Below are 21,301 nucleotides of genomic sequence, written 5' to 3' on the forward strand. Positions count from 1 at the left end.
TTCACATTCAAGCCTTTAAAAGCAGACACATTTCCTTGGACTTTTTCTCCCTCTTCCCCTGACAGACTAATTGGTCTCTCATCATTGGTCAGTTTTGCACTAGGCATGTCTTTTGAAATCGATTTAGGAAAGTAATTGCCTTTGTCTGACTTGTTTGCAGGAATGGCCAAGTGACTCAGTTTAAGATGCTGCTATTGGCTGCAAGGTTTTTAGTTTAATTCCCCTTTGGGGCAATTTTGAATTTGAAAAAAAAAGTTTCCTTTTAAATTGACTCTGACCACAAGCATTTTAAACATGAGGATAATACTGTGGAGCCTACTTTGGGACAGCAGCAGCCTATTTTTTTTTTTAAAGGTCTGGTCCATCTCAACATCCCATCTTCCCCTTTTGTAATCTCATTTCTAAATAACAATGGGTGGGAACTCAGGCTGCAAATGCCACCACATGTCAGTATTAAAAAAGGTAGAATGGATATTCATTGTAGAATATACACATATTCTGATGCTTTGTTTTCTTCTTCAACTAGGTTCTTCTTGGATTATTCTTACAGCAGATGGTGAAGGCTTTATTCCATTAACATTTAAAGAAAAGCAAGAGATAATTGTAAGAGACGGAACTAATAGTTTGGAAGCCTATGGAAGTCACTCCTGCAAAAGAAGCATTTCTTCTCAGCCATCAAATAGTGTGACATAATAAGGCAACTATATGGTAAAATAAGTTCTCCAAAATAAACCTGCATTGTCATAAAATACCAGCAGCAGGACTTCTGAGTGCATTTTAACCATAACTCATGTGGCTTTTGTTTCACAGTAGCTAGTCTTCTTCAGAGTGCTGCATTCTACAGGATCAGATCTAGAAAACATGTCTGTGACACCTGTCACTCTTCATGGATTCCTGAAACTAAGATATAACATACTATTGTCAGTCTGATCGATTGACACATGGTTTTGCTTTAAATGTGCTGTTGAAATCTGAAATATGCATCATTTTGGAAACTATCCATACATTGGCAAGATGAGGCATATTTTTTAAAGATTTGCAGTATTTGTTACATGGTGTGGTTCCTGCATCCATGGCAATATATACAGAAACCTTGAAACTAATACACAATAGGTGCCTCAAGCAGGACTCTGGAGAGGCTGCCTTAAAAGCTCCGAAATAAATCTCTCTAAAGCAAATTTTCATGCACGTGGTTCCTAGGAATAGCATGTAAAGTACTGTGGGAGTTGTAACAATTGTGTTTATTAAGACAGAAAGAGCTAAAGCAGGAGAATTGTTCCACTTCCTAAAGCGTTTTTATAGTAATCGAGGCCAAAGGGGAGAAGAACAAGATTTAACTGCAGATGTTGGACTTTCATCATTTCTAAGAAGAGTCCCAGAAAGATATGCTTACATTATCTTTTTTACAATCTGGGTAAAGACGGCAAGCAGTAACCTTCTTTGTGTACCCTCTTGGGTAGATTCATTTTCCTTCAAATTGGTTTTACAGCCACTTCACAAGCTTTGTACTAATAATCCATATGAAGAACAAAAATATGTTTGTTTTGCCACAAACTGATACATATACATTTTTCACATGTGCGATTGAGTGTATGTGTTGTATATGACTTTTTCCAATATGAAATTATGCAATATTAAACACTTTATTTTTGGACTTTATGCATAATTGTCTTTGCGAACATTCCCGATTCCAGTGACAACCTTCTTCATACTATAAATACATATGATGTAATCTATACCGTATAATACAAATCACTGTTTCTGGAAGTTTTGCTCATTTCAAACTTTCCTGCTACTTAAAACCAAACAAATATGTATTTTTAATATGCTAACATTTGGCAGTTTTGTTCTAAGATTGTCATAGCCTGAACCATATAAAAGTCAATAATTAGATCCTAACCTAACCCAAAGGTTTTCAAAAAGTTGAGGATATACCAAGTGATGTTTCCATTATAAACTAGTTTCACTGTCACAGCCACTAGAACACTGGGAATGGTATACACATGACAAACCTAGTTGCAGACAAATCAGTATGTGAAGACTCAGAGCAAGTGAACTGGCAGTTGCAATAGGGTAGGCTTCCCAATCCCCAGGTCCCAGCAGGGGATCCCCCATTTTTACAGGCTTCTCCCCACCCCCAGCCAGCTGGCCGGTGGGGGAAGCCCCGCCCCCCCACACTCACCATGTAGTTTTAGAGCTCCTGCAGGTCCATTTTTAAAATATGTGCCTTTAAGGCTAAGCAGGAAACAGGAAGGGCTTTGGAGAATGGCCCCTCTCTTTGTTTTGCTTTTGTTTTCAGATCAAATAAAGTCTTGCAGGAACAAGACCCAGTAAGTATTTGTGTGTGTGAGAGAGGGAGGGGGCAGGGGATTCCCTGGTTTGGAGGCCCTCCCCCCACTTTAGAAAGCATGGGGGGGAGGGAAATGTCTACTGGGCATTATTATTCCCTATGGAGAACGATTCCCATAGGGAATAATGGGGAATTGATCCGTGGGGCTCGGGGGGGGCTATTGGGGGCTCTGGGGGGGCTATGTTTTGAGGTAGAGGCACCAAGGTTCTAGTATAGCATCTAGTGCCTCTCCCCAAATTACTCCCCAAGTTTCAAAACAATTGGACCAGGGGGTCCAATTCTATGAGCCCCAAAAGATGGTGCCCCTATCCTTCATTATTTCCTATGGAAGAAAGGCATTTTAAAAGGTGTGCTGTCCCTTTAAATGTGATGGCCAGAACTCCCTTGGAGTTCAATTATGCTTGTCACACCCTTGTTCCTGGCTCCACCCCCAAAGTCTCCTGGCTCTGCCCCCAAAGTCCCTAGATATTTCTTGAATTGGACTTGGCAACCCTACAGTAGGGTGTGCAGGCTTTGACCCTGCCTACATACTTCTCATAGCTCCTTTGGGCTTTGACACTATCATATGCACCATTCATTCTTGATCATTCCCACTCACAGGGATACGAACCTGCAGTTAGTACACAAACACTTGTGCAGCAAATTAGTATAGTTGAGACAGGGGGCTTGGCTGCAAGCAGGGTCAGGGCAAGAATGGTGCCCTCCCTCTCTGTGTGTTGGCGTGTCCATTAACATACCGGCTTGAACAAAGGTCCTTTAGACACAGAATTACACAAACACTAGAGACCCTGGGTTTCTTTGAGGAAAGTTATTACAATTAAATGCATTTGGGAGCCATTTCCTACCAAACAAACAAACAAAAATACCTAACCCTTAAAATTATAGTGCTGTTAACAGTTAACTGGGAAATGACTTCAGGTTCTTTCCAAACCTTCTATTTTTAAACTTTTGCTATGAAGACTGCCTGCTTTTGATTACTGAAGATGAGCCACAAAAGGGGCACTAGCCTGAATTTGAAAATGCTGCCATAATTTCTCTAAGAGAAACTTCAAATATACTTCATAATGAACCTGCTTCTAGTATTGGTTTTATATACCCTGCTATGTTTTAGGTAGGAGTAAAAGTTTTAGGTTTTAGGTTAGGTAAGAGCCCAGAGTGTTAAAGCTGGTGCAGAGTGTTAAAGCTGCAGTTCTGCAGTCCTAAGCTCTGCTCATGACCTGAGTTTGATCTCCGGCAGAAGCTGGGTTTTCAGGTAGCCGGCTCGAGGTTGACTCAGCCTTCCATCCTTCTGAGGTCAGTAAAATGAGTAGCCAGCATGTTGAGGGGAAAGTGTAGATGACTGGGGAAGGCAATGGCAAACCACCCTATAAAAAGTCTGCCGTGAAAACGTTGTGAAAGCAATGTCACCCCAAAGTTGGAAATGATTGGTGCTTCCACAGGGGATCTTTACTTTTCCTATCAGGAAAGTACCATACAGGAAACAGGTTTTTCAAATTTTTATGCTTCCATAGCTCAGGATTAGTTTAATCCATGCCAAGTACACAAGGAGCTCACTGATCTAATCTTCCAAACCCCTGTCTTTTACCACCCACCTGTGATTTACTTCAGAAAGCAGGGAGCAATCAGGAAAGGAAATAGGTTCCTTTTATACTGGTCCTTAAACAATCAGTCCATGCTGATATATGTTTAATTATCAAAGATTTCAGGTTTTCACAGCTGGTAACATCATTAGGGTTTGTAGAATCTTTCGGGATCAAGTGCTGTGTTCTACTGGAGAAAGTTTTCCTTCCAGACGTTTCGTTCTCAGCTGCGGAGAACATCCTCAGTGGCGTTGCACCTTCAAGTATTTCAGGATGGTGATATCACCTCTGTCATCTCCACTCCAGGCTAAACATACCCAGCTCCTTCAACCTTTCCTCATAGAACTTGGTCTGCAGACCCTCACCATCTTTGTTGCCCTCCTCTGGACACGTTCCAGCTTGTCTATAACAATATTAAGTTGTGGTTCCCAGAACTGAACACAATACTCTAGGTGAGGTCTAACCCCAGCAGAGTAAAGTGATACCTGTCCACTATACTTCTGTTGATACAGCCCAAAATTGTATTTGCCTTTTAAGCTACCGTATCACACTGCTGGCTCATGTTCAGTGTATGGTCCACTAAGACCCTAGATCAGGAATGTCAAACTCATTTTTTATGAGGGCCGGATCTGACATAAATGAGACCTTGGGCCGAGCCATGTCGAGCCAGGCCATGTGTGTACCTATTTAAAATTAGGTAGCAGAGATATAATTTTTATAAAAAACACAAATATATATATTTTTAAACTTAAAACATTAGCACTCATTGGTCTTAAAGATGTTTTCTTTGTATTTCTTCTGTGGGATCCAGGGAACTGGGCAAAGGAAGCTCTGGCTCTTTCCTTCCTTCCCCAGGGGACCAGGAGGGAGAGGACCCTCAGCCAATAGAAGGAATAAAGTAGCTCTGCTGTGCGATTGAGACAGCCTTGCAAAACACGCTATTCCTCTCCCCTTCCTCTCCAATGGAGAAAACAGAGGTTTTGTTCTGTAGCTCCTGTGCAATTCAGCAAGCCTTGCAAAACAAGTTGTGATGCAGAACGAAGCAAGATATAGGGAGAAGGAAGCAGATGACAGCCAATTGCTGAGGGCCTGATAGGAGCCCTCCAGGGGTCTGATTCAGCCCCCAAACTGCATGTTTGACACCCCTGCCCTAGATCCTTTTCACCCTTTTCTACTGCTAAGATGTCTCCCCCAGCCTATAATTAGGCCTTTTTCTTACCTAAATGCAAAACTTTCCATTTATCCTGTTAAAATTATGTTTTAGCCCAGTTTTCCAGCCTGTCAAGATCCTGCATCCTGACTCTGTATTTGCTACACCTCTCAGTTTAATATGTTCTGCAAATTTAATAAGTATTCCCTCTAATAGTTTATCCAAATCATTTATAAAGATGTTGAACAAAGGTCCCAGGCAGATCCTTGTGGCACTCCCCTTGTCACTCCTCTGCAATCTACCTTTCTGCCTGGCAATCCAGTCCCAGAGGCTGGAAATCCACTCAGCCACCCTGCAATCCCGTTTCAGAGGCTGACATTCTGCCCTGTCCCCTGGGAATCAAGTCCCAGAGGGTAGCAACCCACCCTCCCCCCTGGCAATTGAAACCCAGAACACCTGTGCCAAGCCAGGGCCTGGCAATGCACCCTTCCCTCTTCCAATCCCATTCCAGGACACTTGTAGACTTTCCTGGAAACTCCATTCCGCATTTTTTTAATTGCAGCCATTTTTGTGCTTCAGTGTATTTCAATGGAGACCATGCAAATCAATTGGCAATCTTGTCTTCCATTATATCCAATGGGCAATTCAGCCTCTCCCATTGTTTCCTATGGGCAATATTGTCATTTGTTTTAATGCGTCCCATTTACTTTATAATCAACTGAAAGTTTGGAGTGAAAGGAAAAAATAAGCTTGAGGAAGCCTTAACAGCGATCCAAGAGGCGCCATATCGACCACGCACTCACTTGCGGAACTCAACCGCCCATTTCAACGACTTTCTCTACAAAACCACCTCTCGCGCATGCGCCAAAAAGCACAGGGAACTGCCCAACAGCATTGTGGGAGTTACAAATATGCGTGCGTGAGGCTTTTTTTTTTGCCGCAAGGGGCGTTTGTTAAATCATAGAAACCAATAGTTAGGTAGAGCGCCAATGGCGAAAGATCATAGAAAAAAGCCACCTGGTGGTGCGTCTTGACTCCGCCCCTTTCCAGCGGCTACCATCGACGACAGCGTTCGAAGAGAGGCCTTTGAGATCCAGCGCCCCCTGCGGCAGCCTGGAGCAGGGCATGGTACCAGGGCATCTCCATCGCCTCGCCCTCAAATCAGTGGCAGGGATGGACTGAGCGCCCGGGGGGCTGAACAAGAGGCCCAGCTCTCGCTTCTCAGCGGCCACATGATCGCGTTTCTACTGAGGTATGAAAGGCGTGAGGCGAGTTAAGGAAAACGGTGGGGATGAGACCCAGGGTGGAGGGCGGGGCCAAAGCTCTGAGGAACTTGATCTTTGGTGCGGTCGGGCCCCTGAGAGGAGCTGCGGCTGAAGCTCAAGGGGAAGGGGGGAACTTTCCCCGCCCGAGCTGCCGCCTTCACGTGTCTACCCGCCCGGCTTCCCTCCTTGTGCTGCCTCCTTTCCCTGGGTTCCAAGGCAAGCCTAACTGAGGCCCGGGGCGTCCCAAGCCACGCCCCCTGGCCTGGAGCAGGCAGTTCTGCACAGGCAAAAAACCTGGGGCTTGCTTGGGCGAGAAGGGGCGGCCCCAAGCTGAAGGGGGCGGGGCTTATCATGTTAGAGGCGGGGCTTTGTATGCCTCTGCCTAAAGCAAGCTGTTCCGCTGGTGCTAGGGTTGCCACCTCCAGCTGGGGCCTAGAGAGCGCCTGAAACTGTAATATCCACATATAACAGTTTGCTCTGTTCTCATATTCCCTGCTAAAGTCCCTCCCCAAACCCCACAATCCCCAGGCTCCACCCCCAGATCTCCTGAAAGTGACAGCCAGTGAGTGGTGCAGTGACCTATTGGAGCATTTTTGCTGGCCCCCAACCCGGGGCCCTAATATCATGAGTGCCAGAACCACTAAAGAACTTGGGTAGTTGCGGTTTTATTGATTTTGTAATCTTCCTTGGGGAAGCTTGGAGGCTATTTAAAACTACAATCCTAGAAGCTCAGATAAAATATATACCACAAGTTAGGAAAGGCACAAACAGGTATAAGAAAAGACCTGCATGGTTAACAAACAAAGTAACGGAAGCTGTAAAAAGAAAGGACTCCTTTAGCGGTGGAAGGACTCCTTTAAGCTAGTCCAAGTGAGATTATTAAAAGGGAACACAGGTTGTGGCAAATCAAATGCAAGACTGTGATCAGGCAGGCAAAAAGGGACTGTGAGGAGCATATTGCAAAAAACATAAAGACCAACAATAAACATTTCTTCAAATATATTAGAAGCAGGAAACCAGCCAGGGAGGCAATGGGGCCCTTGGATGACCAAGGGGACAAAGGATTACTGAAGGAGGATAGGGAAATGGCTGAGAAGCTGAATGCATTTTTAGCCTCCGTCTTCGCTGTGGAAGATGGGAAGTGTTTGCCCGCTCCAGAATCACTAATTTTGGAAGGGGTGTTGAAAGACCTGAGTCAGATTGTGGTGACAAGAAAGGAGGTCCTACAACTGATTGACGAATTAAAAACTAATAAGTCACCAGGTCTGGATGGCATACATCCAAGAGTTCTGAAAGAATTCAAAGTTGAACTTGTGGATCTCCTGACAAAAATATGTAATCTTTCATTAAAATCTGCCTCCGTTCCTGAAGACTGGAAGGTAGCAAATGTCACCCCCATCTTTAAAAAGGGTTCCAGACGAGATCTGGGAAATTACAGGCCAGTCAGTCTGACTTCAATACCGGGAAAGTTGGTAGAAAGCGTTATCAAGGACAGAATGAGTAGCCACATTGATGAACACAAGTTATTGGGGAAGGCTCAGCATGGGTTCTGTAAGGGAACATCTTGCCTCACTAACCTGTTACATTTCTTTGAGGGGGTGAACAAACATGTGGACAAAGGGGACCCAATAGATGTCATTTACCTTGACTTCCAGAAAGCTTTTGATAAAGTTCCTCATCAAAGGCTCCTTAATAAACTCGAGAGTCATTTACTCTTGAGGTCCTCTTGCGGATCAAAAACTGGCTAATTAATAGGAAGCAGAGAGTGAGTATAAATGGGCAGTCTTCGCAGTGGAGGACAGTAAGCAGTGGGGTGCCGCAGGGCTCAGTACTGGGTCCCATGCTCTTTAACTTGTTCATAAATGATTTGGAGTTGGGAGTAAGCAGTGAAGTGGCCAAGTTTGCAGATGACACTAAATTGTTCAGGGTGGTGAGAACCAGAGAGGATTGTGAGGCATTCCAAAGGGAACTGTTGAGGCTGGGTGAGTGGGCGTCAACATGGCAGATGAGGTTCAATGTGGCCAAGTGCAAAGTAATGCACATTGGGGCCAAAAATCCCAGCTACAAATACAAGTTGATGGGGTGTGAACTGGCAGAGACTGACCAAGAGAGAGATCTTGGGGTCGTGGTAGATAACTCACTGAAAATGTCAAGACAGTGTGCGGTTGCAATAAAAAAGGCCAACGCCGTGCTGGGAATTATTAGGAAGGGAACTGAAAACAAATCAGCCAATATCATAATTCCCCTGTATAGATCGATGGTGCAGTCTCATTTGGAATACTGTGTACAATTTTGGTCACCGCACCTCAAAAAGGATATAGCATTGGAAAAAGTGCAGAAAAGGGCAACTAGAATGATTATAGGTTTGGAACACTTTCCCTATGAAGAAAGGTTAAAACGCTTGGGGCTCTTTAGCTTGCAGAAACGTCGACTGTGGGATGACATGATAGAAGTTTACAAGATTATGCATGGGATTGAGAAAGTAGAGAAAGAAGTACTTTTCTCTCTTTCTCACAATACAAGCACTCCGTGGGCATTTAATGAAATTGCTGAGCAGTTGGGTTAAAACAGATAAAAGGAAATACGTCTTCACCCAAAGGGTGATTAACATGTGGAATTCACTGCCACAGGAGGTGGCAGCGGCTACAAGCATAGCCAGCTTCAAGAGGAGATTGGATAAAAATATGGAGCTGAGGTCCATCAGTGGCTATTAGCCACAGTATATTACTGTAACTGTCTGGGTTAGTGGTGCTCTGTATTCTTGGTGCTTGGGGGGGGGGGGGGGGGGGCGAGCAAAGTGGAAGGGCTTCTTGACCCACTTGTGAACCTCCTGAAGGCACTTGGGTTTGGAGGTTTTTTGCCACAGTGTAACACAGAGTGTTGGACTGGATTGGCCATTGGCCTGATCCAACATGGCTTCTCTTATGTTCTTACTGATTATTTGATTATATATTATTGTTTTATGTTTCATATTTCAGTGTTGTTTTATCGGTTGTTAGCCACCCTGAGCCCGTTAAGGAAAGGTGAGATATAAGTAAAATAAAAAATTTAAAAGGATTGGCATCAGCATGTCCTGAAGTGGGCAGCTGCCAGGGCTTCTGGTGGGGCCCACTGCCACACTCTCCCCACCTATTTATCCTCATGTGCCACCTATTTGCAAGCACATTTGTGGTATCCACATTTCATGTTTCAGTAGGACCCTTAAAACATATGTGGTGTACAAAATCTTTGGAGGCAAAAAAGAAGAGAGATGCAAGTATACAGAGTCATTACAAGGAACAATCCTGTGTCATAACTGATGAAGGTAACACTTTTTCAGATTTTTCCGTAGCTATCAAATCTTAACTTACTTGAACAAGTTACTGAATGGACATCTCTTTCATTGTAATGCAGGCCAGTGAGACCAGCAGCAAACCAGTTAAAACAACAAAAACCATTACAAAACCCATAAAGCATTATTTCTGGAAATATGGGTCAATGGTGGAAGAATATGGCACCTGATTTTTACCATTTATTTTAGCTATAACTGTTCAAATTTCTAGACAGAAATGCTTCAAAGGAGAGCTAGGCTGGATCAAGCTAAAAATCCATCTTGTCCAGTGTTAGTGGACAGCCAGATGCTTAGAAATCCACAAGCAGGTTATGAAGGGAACAGGAAGCATGTAGACAGTATATTGTATATGATCCCCTTTTGTTTAGTGTTGGTACTCTGTACAAATACATCTCTCCAAAGGCCAATTATGAAATATTATGTAGAACAGTATCCTGGTGTGGATAGCCCAGGCTAGCCTGATCTTGGAAGTGAAGCACAGTCAGCCCTGGCTAGTATTTGGATGGGAGACCTCCAAGGAATACCAGGGGTGTGACACAGAAGTGGGCCACAGCAAATCACCTCTGAACATCTTTCCTTGAAAACCCCTGGGGTCACCACAAGCCAGCTGTGACTTAATAACATCAACAGCAAATGTAGAACAATGAATTTTTGTTTTCTTTTACAGATGTCCTTCTCCAAAATTTAAAAAGCAAAACAAAAAATGGAACTGGGGAAAGGAAAGCTACTGAGGACTGGCCTCAATGCCTTATACCAGGCCATACATCCTGTGCATGGCATCGCTTGGACAGATGGAAAGCAAGTGATCCTGACTTCTTTCTACTTACATAATGGGGAACCTAAATTTGGCAGCTCCAATGTGGTGGGTCAGTTTGAACACGTTCATGGACTTTACTGGGGACCATTGTGCACAGAAGATGTCCCTGCACTTCTTGCCATTCAGCATAAAAAACACATCACCATGTGGCAGCTCTGTTACAGTGCTTCTGAAAGAAATAAGCTTATGGTTTATCAGATCAGTGAAATTGGTGAGGCATTTCCTATACTCCCCCAGGGCTGCATATGGCATCCCAAAAAAGAAGTCTTGGCTGTTCTGACCACCCGGGATGCTTCTGTCCTGCACATGGTTCGCCTCAACAATTCCAGGATAAAAGCAGACATCAAGGGCACTGGGCTGGTCCATTGTGCTTGCTGGACTGAAGAAGGCAATCGCTTGGTGATTGGGATAGGCAGTGCCCTCCATTCCTATATTTGGGATGACGATCGGACAACTTTGAACCCGTGTTCTTTCTGCCCAATATTTGATGTAGGAGGCTATGTCTGTGCTGTTGAAGCCACTTCAAGTTCCCAAGTGGCGGTTGCTACTGAACTTCCGCTAGATAAGATATGTAGCTTGAATGCAGGGATGGCTTTTGAAATATCAACGGACGCTGTATCAAACTCTGTTCCTTCGCAAACTACCTCGCTGAGCTGTGAAGAAGAGCTCTCTACGGATGTTGGGAAAAAGATCCTAGACCAAGAACAGTCTTTACCTGCCAGAGCACTTGCACCTTCACCTGTAGATCTAACCCATATTCTTTCAAGCAAACCCCGATTGGACAACACTCCTCTCATTCATTTAAGAGCAAAGGACTACCTAACAGGAAGTGGCCAAGATGCTTCACACCTGATCTTGGTGACTTTTGAAAAAAAAGTGACTGCTACAAGGAGAGTCAGTATCCCAGGCATTCTGGTCCCAGATATAATGGCTTTTGACCCTAAAAATCAGACTGTGGCTGTAGCATCCAACACCTGTAATATAATTTTGGTGTACTCATTAATGTCCTCCCACTTACCTAACATTCAACAAATTCAGCTTGAGAAAAGCGAGAGGCCAAAGGGATTGTGTTTCCTAACAGATAAACTATTACTAATACTGGTTGGGAAACAAAAATTAACAGATCCTGCTTTTCTTCCATCCTCACGATCAGACAAGTACCTTCTCCGTTTGATGATCAAAGAAATTATATGCAAAGAGGGTTCCTCTGCACTTTCTGGCTCTGCTCCAGCTGGTTCAGTAAGCCTGGCTATGAAAAGAGAGGGCCTTGAAACTCATTCAGATGGTCACCCTCTGAGTGATGGATTGCTCCTCCCAGGCTGCACAGTAGTTCCCTCTCCTAGAAGTAAAAAAAAGCTCATCGAAGAAATTAAGAGCCCTGCTAATGAACAGAACCTGTTGATGAGTGCAGTTGACCTAAAGGAAAAGAATATTTCCAAGGATTTTCCCCAAATCCTGGAAACTTTGGATACTGAACCAACAAATCGTTCACTGGTTCTTCAAGGACTTCAGACCTCATCAGGATTGGCTGACATACCAGCTTCTCCAAACCAGCGAGTGCAGAGATCCCCTGACACTTTAAATTCTTCCAATGTTAACGTTTTGCGAAGTGAAAAAGAAGCCAGTTACTTACCTAAAAATCTTGAAAGGTTGTGTAGCAGCTTTACAGAGTTGCAGCATCAGCTTTTTGAATTAACTGAGCTTCTGAAATCTGGAAAAAAACCTTTGTCAGGATATCCATCTTCTCGGGAACCTTCTTTTGTTAATATCACTTGCCAGGTAACTTTTGAACAAGATGTCTGCAGTTACGTGCTTTATAATTATTATTTACAAGTTAATAATATTTTTTTAATAATAAATAAATAAATAATACAGTTTCAAAAATAAGTTTCCTTCTTTCCATGACATTTCTGCATCAATAACAGTATTATATAATGTTGGCTCCTCCAAAATCTACTTTTATATGCATTTGAAGAATTACAAATAGTAAAACATATTTCAATAGAAAAAATATAATTATAGCTATATCTAAAGCTGTAAAATTATAGCTACATTTAAAATGTGCTTCCTTTCTTTGTTCTGCTGCAGAGGAAAGGAATGAAAACTGTTTCAAGTTGGTTGTGTAAGCCTTAGGGATACCGAGCAAGCACGCAGTGCACTCTGGGGATTTCCCATTAGGAATGAACCATAAGAAGAGTCCTACTGGATCAGACCAGTGGTCCATCTAGGCCATCAACCTGTCTCATGCGATGCAAATGATGCAGTTGTGCACCTGGGTATTCACAAAGGGAAATGCTCACAAATGAAACCAAGTTGCCTCAGAGGGCCAAACAGCATAGAGGCCAAGGCGTTATTGTTGATGTTTATTAGATATACTGAATCACCTCATCCTGGCCCAAATCAGGCTCTGGTGATGTTCATCAGATAAAAATACATAGATTAAAACAATAACTTCAAGTGTCTTGCTAATTATGTTCTTCATCCAGATCTCCAGAGCATATGGGGCAGAGGGGGGGGGGACTTCTGGGGGGAGGATGGGAGAAAGGAAAATGCTGCTTCCTAACTCTGGTATTCAGAGATATACTGCCTCAGAAGGTGGATCTTCCTTTTAGTCACTTTATTTATCTTGGTAGAATGTGGAGGTTCCTTTTAGAGAGCCAGTGGTTTAGAGTGTAGTGGTTAAGTGTGCGGTCTCTTATCTGAGAGAACCGGGTTTGATTCCCCACTCCTCCACTTGCACCTGCTGGAATGGCCTTGGGTTAGCCATAGCTCTGGCAGAGGCTGTCCTTGAAAGGGCAGCTGCTGTGAGAGCCCTTTCAGCCTGTTGTGGGGGGAGAAGATATAGGAGATTGTAATCCGCTCTGAGTCTGATTCAGAGAGAAGGGCGGGGTATAAATCTGCAATTCTTCTGCAATTCTTCTTTAGTAACCATGGCTAGTAGCCACCAATGCACTTCTCCATGAATCTGCCTTAACCCTCTTTCAAAGCCATCTTTGCCTTTCAGAATCCCCCTGGGTAGACAAGAAGGCTAGATATGTGTCAGCCTTGGTGTGCAATTAGCAAAGTTTGAGTTGGCAGCACTGATTGTTTGGTAGAAGAGGCACATGTAGATCTAGTCCCATAAGGATGTCTATTGATGCTGCTCTGGTGTTTTATATATATATGGGTCAGCCCTGGTTAATATTTGGATGGGAGACTAACAAGGAAGTCCCAAGTTGCTACTGAGAGACAGACAATGGAAAACCATCTCTGAATGTCTCTTGCCTTGAAAACCCTACAGGGTTCCCATGAGTTGGCTGCAACTTGATGGGGAAAAATATATAGGGGTATTTTAACTTTGCACAATTGTCATCCAGTAAAATGATTAACATGCAGATTAGTGTTGCTGGATCTGGATACAACAGAACAGATTGAAGTAAAACTAATTAACACATTAGCCCTAAAACATTTATCCTTTATTTACAGAAGGATTCAGCAGGAGCTGTGACTCTTGAAAAGCGAGCTGTTATCCTCTGTGATGGCAAACTTCGTCTAAATATAGTTCAGCAGATTTTCAACCTGTGTCTTGTTGAAATGCAACATGGTAAGTGCCTGGAATCATGAATGTGGTATTTAAAATATTGGATCAGTCTGAAAAAGAAGGCAGTGTTTCCCTGCCAAAAATATATATATATTGTGTTTTACAATTGATCTGCTTCCAAATTCAGCTATTTCTTTTATATTTTTTGCTTAAGATGCATGACGGTGCCAGAAATCTGTGCTTCGTTTTAGGTAGATTCTGTGCTTCCCAGAAGAATACAGCATACTGGGTTTCTTAAAGTTCAGTTTGCTGTTTTCAGTGGAGTCTAGGAGCCCTTTAAAGTAAAGGACTTCCTGACCTGATTCCAGATATTTCTGGTATTTATTGGGAGACAACTATTGGAATTGGGATATATTAGTTACGCCTTTCATAGTATCAGATATTGCTGATCTAATATGTCACAGGAAATATCTGATATTGTATTGGGTCAGCAGTATCCAATTGCTCATCCCTGAAGTAACCAACTTATTACATATTTATTCTCAGAACCGAAGTTCCCATTAATCACTACAATGACCTGAAAAGGAGTATTGATGTATTGATGTGTCTTTTTGGCATAGTTGTCTCCTATGCCATTTTTGCAATGTAGCAGTTCTATTTACTTCATTATTTCCAGGCAGGGTGTCAAAGAAGCACTCTTCAGGATTTGAGCTGTTTTTCCATTAGACATGCTTAACACATCTTCCTATTTCTAATGTTTAATACTTCCTGGAGCCTACACATCATCATTAGCATGTGGCAAGACTTTTCAGTGCCATCCTCAGCGAAGTTATACCCTTCTATATCTGTCGACTTGAAACTCTGCCTTAGGATTTTCCCACTTTTTCATGTAAAATATTTTTCAGCAAATGTGTGCGCACCACTTTTGGGAATTTCTCTAGCAAATATTAAAGCATTAGAAATAATTACAAGTACATAAATAGATTATCACTCGTCCTCAGGAATTTGTCCGAATTGCCATGCATGTCAAGAATTGCATTAAACAGAATTTTCAATATATTATTTTTGAAAAATATTGTAGAGCCTCTTGCTGTTGTGGTCAAAGGCTGTAGCCATGCACTTGGATTAGACGTGTTGAGGCTCAAATGACATGAGTGATGTTTCAGTGCGTATTGAGGGGCTGGACTCAAGTTATTACTGTCATTTTGCAAATGAAATCTAGAGGCATGACTGAGATCACTTAGTATTAAGGCTGCCAGGTCATCCCTGGCTTCAGGTGGGCAGGGGGCTGAGTTGCCAGATCCAGGTTGGGAAATTCCTGGAGATTGGGAACAGAACCTGGGGAGGATAGGGACCTAAGTGAGGTACAACATCATAGCATTCACCCTTGAAAGCTTCCATTTCTCCAGGGGAACTGATCTCTGTTGTCTGGAGATAAGCTGCAATTCTGGGAGATCCCCAAGCCACACGTGGAGGCTGGCATGCCTACTGAATAGCAATTATGCTTAGCCCACTAAACATCCTTTTTGCCAATGTATATGACAGCTGCATGAAATGCAACTGAGAAGACCTCACTTGTGATAGCACTCCACTCTTGTGTTGTGACATTAAAGAGCTCTTGTTCGGCATGATAGCTGATGTGCACGCAGAGCCAGGATACCGGCAAAGTTGGGCTCAGCAGAAGCTGCACTGGCAGGGAGATACTGCATAGGGAATTCCCTGGCATGTGAGGCAAGGGGCTTTGAAACATGGCAGCCATTTGAAGGACTCTCGTGGCTAAGGGCTTTTCAGTATTAATGTGTGCAAGAGGTGCCATGTGTAAATCAGCCCTCAAATAAGAGTAGTTTAAGGAATGACAGACTGGTAAAGAATTTCCCTCTGTGTTGTTCCATGTACTTGTGCATCAAGTAGAGATCCTGATTTGTTTTTTGTTTTCATGGGTATAGAAGTAACCACGTTAGCATGTGTGCCATTTGAGGTTAATTGATGCAAAGGGGATGATCTTGTTATGTGGTGCAGGTAGGTTAAAGTCTGCAGTCTTCCCGATTGACTTAGAGCAAAAGCAGATCTGCTGCTAAGGTTTCCAGCCCCAGGGCAATCTTCATTGGGTTTCCCACAGGGCAGCTTGGTTATAAGCTTGTGTGCTGGGGAGAGGGGTGTTGGTGGGGGTGTCTTATAATATATCCCTGGGGTTCTCTTGATTAGGGTAGGTGGTATTTTCACATTGCAAGAGCAGCGCATAGTATGCAGTACCCAAAGGCAGGAGTAATGTATACCAACTTCAGCAACTTCCACTGGTTTGAACTGCAGTGTCCTTCATTACTTGCCAGCTGACTTACAAATGCTTTTAATTATTTTCAAATAGGTTCTGATTATTAGTGCCATAGACAGCTGCAGAATTATTCCTTATTTTTAAAGTAAGGGAGCATACCAGTTGAAAATACAGCTTGGGCCAGTCTTGCTTATTTGAATTTATTGTGGTGTGATAACATATAGGTAGCGTGTTGTTTTTACAGGCTTGCATTCTGGCGCCCATAAGAAATATTTAGAAAGCTCTGCACAGTACTGCCCTCAACTTGAGTTCACATAAAGCATTAAGCAGAAAGATTAACAGTTCACATGACTGTAAGCTGCAATCTTCTCATGCTCCCCCTTGCAACACAGCGTTACATAACTGGTAAATGGAGCTGCTTGCAAGAACTGCCGCAGTTCCTGAAATTACTTGCAACACACATCGGCTACTTCATTGCTGTAAAATATGAGAAGTACTGCCTGACTGCAAACAGCTGCCTACCCTTCTGTTCCAGTTTGGAAGCATGTGTGTCTTTTGAAAAGCTAACAGGACCACTGCAGGAAACTGACTCTGCCCCCCAGAACCAGACATTTGGGCCTTTCCTTTGTATCCCCATTGCAAATGGAAGCAGATCTCCGCTAAAACTTATGTAGGAGCAGATTGGAGGAAGCTGTTTACACCTATTATTGGCACAGAATAACAGCTGCTTTTCTTAAATGAAAAAAGGACTATTGAAAAGCTGATAGTGAAGGAAAGGCAGCGGTGTGTTGGGAAGACTTTCAGCTGGGTAAGGGGCCGAAAGTCTTCTTCTTCCTCTAAGTTTTGCATAGGGGAAGTATTGCTTTCTGTTACTTTAGGGAGCGATCACTGTTAGCTATGACAGCAGCTATTGCACCAATTCCCACTGTTACTTAAGATGCATTTGAATGTCAGGTGGTTACACCTGAAGTTAAAGGCTAAGGAATGTAGGCACGGAGAAATGAGAGGCAATAAGCATATTTGTTGTCCAGAAACACAAAAGTTTGTGACATTGTAGGACACAATCCCAAAGGCATCTGGTCAACCAAACCCAATGCTTGCGCTGGTTTACTTAATGTCACGTTTCCATATGAATCTTAGTTTCCCTGCCACAGACAGTTTAGAAGCAGAGGCTACAGCATATTTCTCATCAACTCAGTATTATTTTTTGTAATAAATGCTTTGGTAGAATAGTGTTAATAGTTTCACCCTGATGTTTCTTCTATTATAGCTTTTCTTTAACACAGGGAGTCCCACTTTTTTTCTTCAGTGATGGGCTGCAGCTGAACAAGATGGGGGAATTGGCCCTGAGCTTAGAGTTCAGATGAGGCAGCAGACGGAGATGGATGGAAGGAGGATGAAGCATAGGCCACAGGAAACAAAGATGGGGGCATAATCCCATTTGGCTGCAACCCTTTAGGGCCACACAGTCCCATAGGGTCACCAAGTCCCTCCACTGCCTCGGTGGGGGACTTGTGCGTGCAGCACGGTGATGTCACCCAGAAGTGATGTCATCACACTAGGCACGTCACTCCAGGGATGTTCTAGGATTTGTGGTAAAACTCTATGTGATGTGCCCAGCGTCATGATGTCACCCAGAAGTGATATCGCACAGGGCACATTGCACGGCAACAGGGCTGTGTGGGGGCAAGGATCCCTCTGGTGGCCTGCTCTATGCTGATGAGTTGCCCCCCACCCCAAACTGGGGGATCCTCTGGCCCCAGCGGGTGCTTGGCAGCCCTACAGTACCACCATTTTTTGAGGATTTTCCTAGTTAACAATATTTTGTTGTTTTATTTTTTATATATTCTGTTCAAGAAGGCAAAGAACAAGTGGGAGGACTGTGAGGAATTAGGGTGGAGGATGTAATGATTTGGAAATCTGTCCCCATCCAAATATTCCCCCTTTACGATTCTCTAAACTTTTAGGAATTTGAGCCAGCCAGTTTCCCCATCTATCTCTCTCCCTGCATCCCCCTTTAATGGACTCTGTTTTCACTGTCTTGTACATCTTGGGGCAAACATAGTCCTCACCACACTTTTGGAAAGAAATGCTCTTTTTGTTGTATTTATAAAGTTAAACATTATTCTGCATAACTGAGGAGTCAACAAAGAATGTAGAAGCCCCAGCTATAATTTTGCTCATATTGTGATAGGCCCAAGGTACCCTGGTTACTTTTTAATATACCAATTCTTTCCCAGATTTGGCTCTTTGATTTTCATATAGTAAAACAATAATTCAGGAAATGTAACCATGGGATGTTAAGACAACAATTTTATACCTGGGCCAATTCCAATAAAGTTTTTTTTTAAAGGTAAAGGTAGTCCCCTGTGAAAGCACCAGTCGTTTCTGACTCTGTGGCGACATTGCATCATGACATTTTCATGGCAGACTTTTTACGGGGTGGTTTGCCATTGCCTTCCCCAGTCATCTACACTTTCCCCCCAGCAAGCTGAGTACTCATTTTACCAACAGGAAGACTCAAAGGAACTAGGCAGGTATTTTAAATTATAACAGAATTTATTAGTATCAAATAGATGCACACATACATCAATAAACAATCAAAGGTACACACATACAAGTAAGTTTGGAAGACCATGGTGGAAAAGGATTAAGAGTATTTGGGAGTATGGGTGATAGTTACTGTTCCAGATGTGGAGAAGTTCTTGAGGACAGATCGTGATGCAACCAGTGCAACATAACCCTGGGGGACCCGAAAAGGGTATTCATGGGTGAGACTCTATATAGGCGCCCTAGAATGACCCACAGAGCGGTGCAGAGGATGGATGCAGGGGTGAGGGGTTTCTCAGCTGCGGGACAAAACTATTTGATGAATTTTGATGGGTAAACACAAAAGGAGTCAACTAGCTGGATGGCTGACATTAGAATGTGATGTTCTTGGTTACTGGGATAATAGTTTGAGTCAAATAGTTATGAAAGACAGACACATCTGTTGCTCAAGGGAAGAGATTGTTTCCTTATACATAAAAGGCTTCTGTCCAGGAAGAGCCTGAGGGAGAGATTGAAGACGATGTGGTCCCACACCCATAACAGACAAAAGAAGATCTTTTGGTAGAGGAGTTTCTGATAAGGAACAGCCACATACATGTTGGCCTGGGAGGGATGAGAAGTTCTGATTACCCTTGGGCGAGTGCACAGCCTGTCTTGTTCACAGTGCACAGGGCCCATGTCTTGAGCTGCCTCCCACCTGCAGCCATTTTAGGATTTGCATGCAGATCTATAGAGGTGCCCTGAGAATTTCTGTAGATGAGAATGCCATGGGGCACTGCTGGGCCACCCTTGTTCACACAAAGGGTCTGTCAAGGGCATAGCAGAAGACAGACCTCTTTTTTTAGTACCAGGATCAAAATGGATGCCTGTTGTTGATTAAACTTGTCTTATATACGTCCATCCAAAAACTTCTGGGTTCGATTTTGGAGCAAGCTGTATAAAGTTGTGACTCATACTTGAAGTCATGACAAGATTATTTTTTTTGAAACTGTATCCTTCATAGCCAGTGTTAATCAAAATGAGCGGGACAAACAGATATAGTTTTCAGTGCCAGTTCATATGTTGTAAAATGTAGCTTTGGATGGAGGTAGCAAAGCTAGAACGGCCACCTTACCTAATACTGAGAATGGAAAAAATATCATACTCACAATTTTTATGTTATCCAGGGAGGGAAAAAAGTCACCTATATGTAATTTTTTTCCACAGATTTGTCCTGGATTGTTCTCACGGCAGACAGTGAGGGCTTTATTCCATTGACATTCAGCACGCTGCAGGAGATAGTCATCAGAGATGCTTGTGCCAACCCTCACGAAGATAGCATTCATTCTTCCAAAACTCTGGACATTGTCAACTCCACCAGTGGCTACACAAAGCTTTCTTCCCAAAGTCTAGATCGTTCCACTAGTTCTTTGGAAGTACTGAGAGAACATTCTTCCAGGAGTCTAGAGACCATCAGTTCCTCTGTCCAAACCAGCCCTAATTCATAAGATGAGCTAAACCTGTTCACATTCAGAACAATTTGTTAGTTGTCCTTTAGGACTCAAGCCTTTCAGCTGTGCATAATTAAAACTGGGTGAGTTGTGCTTTTACGAGTGTATGCCATTTGACCATTCTCTAGATCTTCCTTAGACTGTTTTCCTCCCACATTTTGCAACTCAGTACAAACTAGAGGTTGTATTTAAGATATTTATAAGCCTGCCTTTCTCCTGAGCATCTCAGCTGGTAAAAGATTTAAAATACCCCCCTCCCCCAAATTTGTACACCTGATTTGCATGTTTCCTGCACTGTTGAGGGGGGGAAATGCTTCTGGTTTGCTAAAACTTGCTTAAAACAAATGTATGTTTCCAGTTTCCAGTAGAACATTGCTAGAAATGTTTTTTCTATTAATGAAGAAATGTAAACATTATTGCCAAAATTATAAGGTCTCTAGGGGGGGTTGCCCTTAGAATTTAACTCAGGAGATGTCTCAGTGGAGACCACACTGAAAATAATGTATTAATGTAGCTTCAGGCTTATTTAGTACCATGTCACATAAAACCTTGCAAGTGAAGGTTCTGCATCGTTATACTAATGTAACTTTTATTTATTAAAATAATTTATACCCCTCCTTTCCTTGTGGTTCAAGGTGGCTTCTAGGTCAATAATTAAAGCAAATCAGCAAAATAAAACCCCCGATTAACCCCTCCCCACTAAGATTCCTCCAGTCTATATCCCATTAAAAGTCCTGTTGATTAAAATGGGCTTGAGTGCATTCTGACGATTCATAGCTTCTGGCACTCCCTTCATTGCTTCAGGAAGCCTGTTCCACAAAATAGAAACTGTAATGCAAAAGGCCTGGGCTCTGGTCCGTGGCAAGATGGGCCACCTCTGTCTTTCACAAGTGGCTGTTGATAGTGATAAGCAAATTAATTTATTTACTTCATTTATACCCTGCCTTTCTCTGCCTCCATTTTATCCTCACAAATG

At 43.0% G+C, this 21,301-nt stretch overlaps 2 protein-coding genes across 2 annotated transcripts in view; both read left to right on the plus strand.

The window, feature by feature from the left end:
- LOC132567706 (WD repeat and coiled-coil-containing protein-like) overlaps nucleotides 1-1,397 on the plus strand; it is a 28,542-nt gene extending 27,145 nt beyond the window's left edge. The window contains exon 3 of the mRNA XM_060233391.1: nucleotides 527-1,397. Coding sequence (XP_060089374.1) covers nucleotides 527-693 — 167 coding nt within the window. The 3' untranslated portion in view covers nucleotides 694-1,397. The remainder of the gene's footprint in view (nucleotides 1-526) is intronic.
- Nucleotides 1,398-6,067: 4,670 nt separating this feature from the next.
- Nucleotides 6,068-20,942, plus strand: LOC132567714 (WD repeat and coiled-coil-containing protein-like). The gene is made up of 4 exons (XM_060233404.1): nucleotides 6,068-6,332; nucleotides 10,344-12,272; nucleotides 13,959-14,076; nucleotides 20,042-20,942. The coding sequence occupies exons 2-4, from the start codon at nucleotides 10,380-10,382 to the stop codon at nucleotides 20,320-20,322; spliced, it is 2,292 nt and encodes a 763-aa protein (XP_060089387.1). The 5' UTR covers nucleotides 6,068-6,332; nucleotides 10,344-10,379; the 3' UTR covers nucleotides 20,323-20,942.
- Nucleotides 20,943-21,301: the final 359 nt, after the last annotated feature.

The sequence above is a fragment of the Heteronotia binoei genome, chromosome 1 (genome assembly GCF_032191835.1).
Source record: "Heteronotia binoei isolate CCM8104 ecotype False Entrance Well chromosome 1, APGP_CSIRO_Hbin_v1, whole genome shotgun sequence".
NCBI classification, from domain to species: Eukaryota; Metazoa; Chordata; class Lepidosauria; order Squamata; family Gekkonidae; genus Heteronotia; species Heteronotia binoei.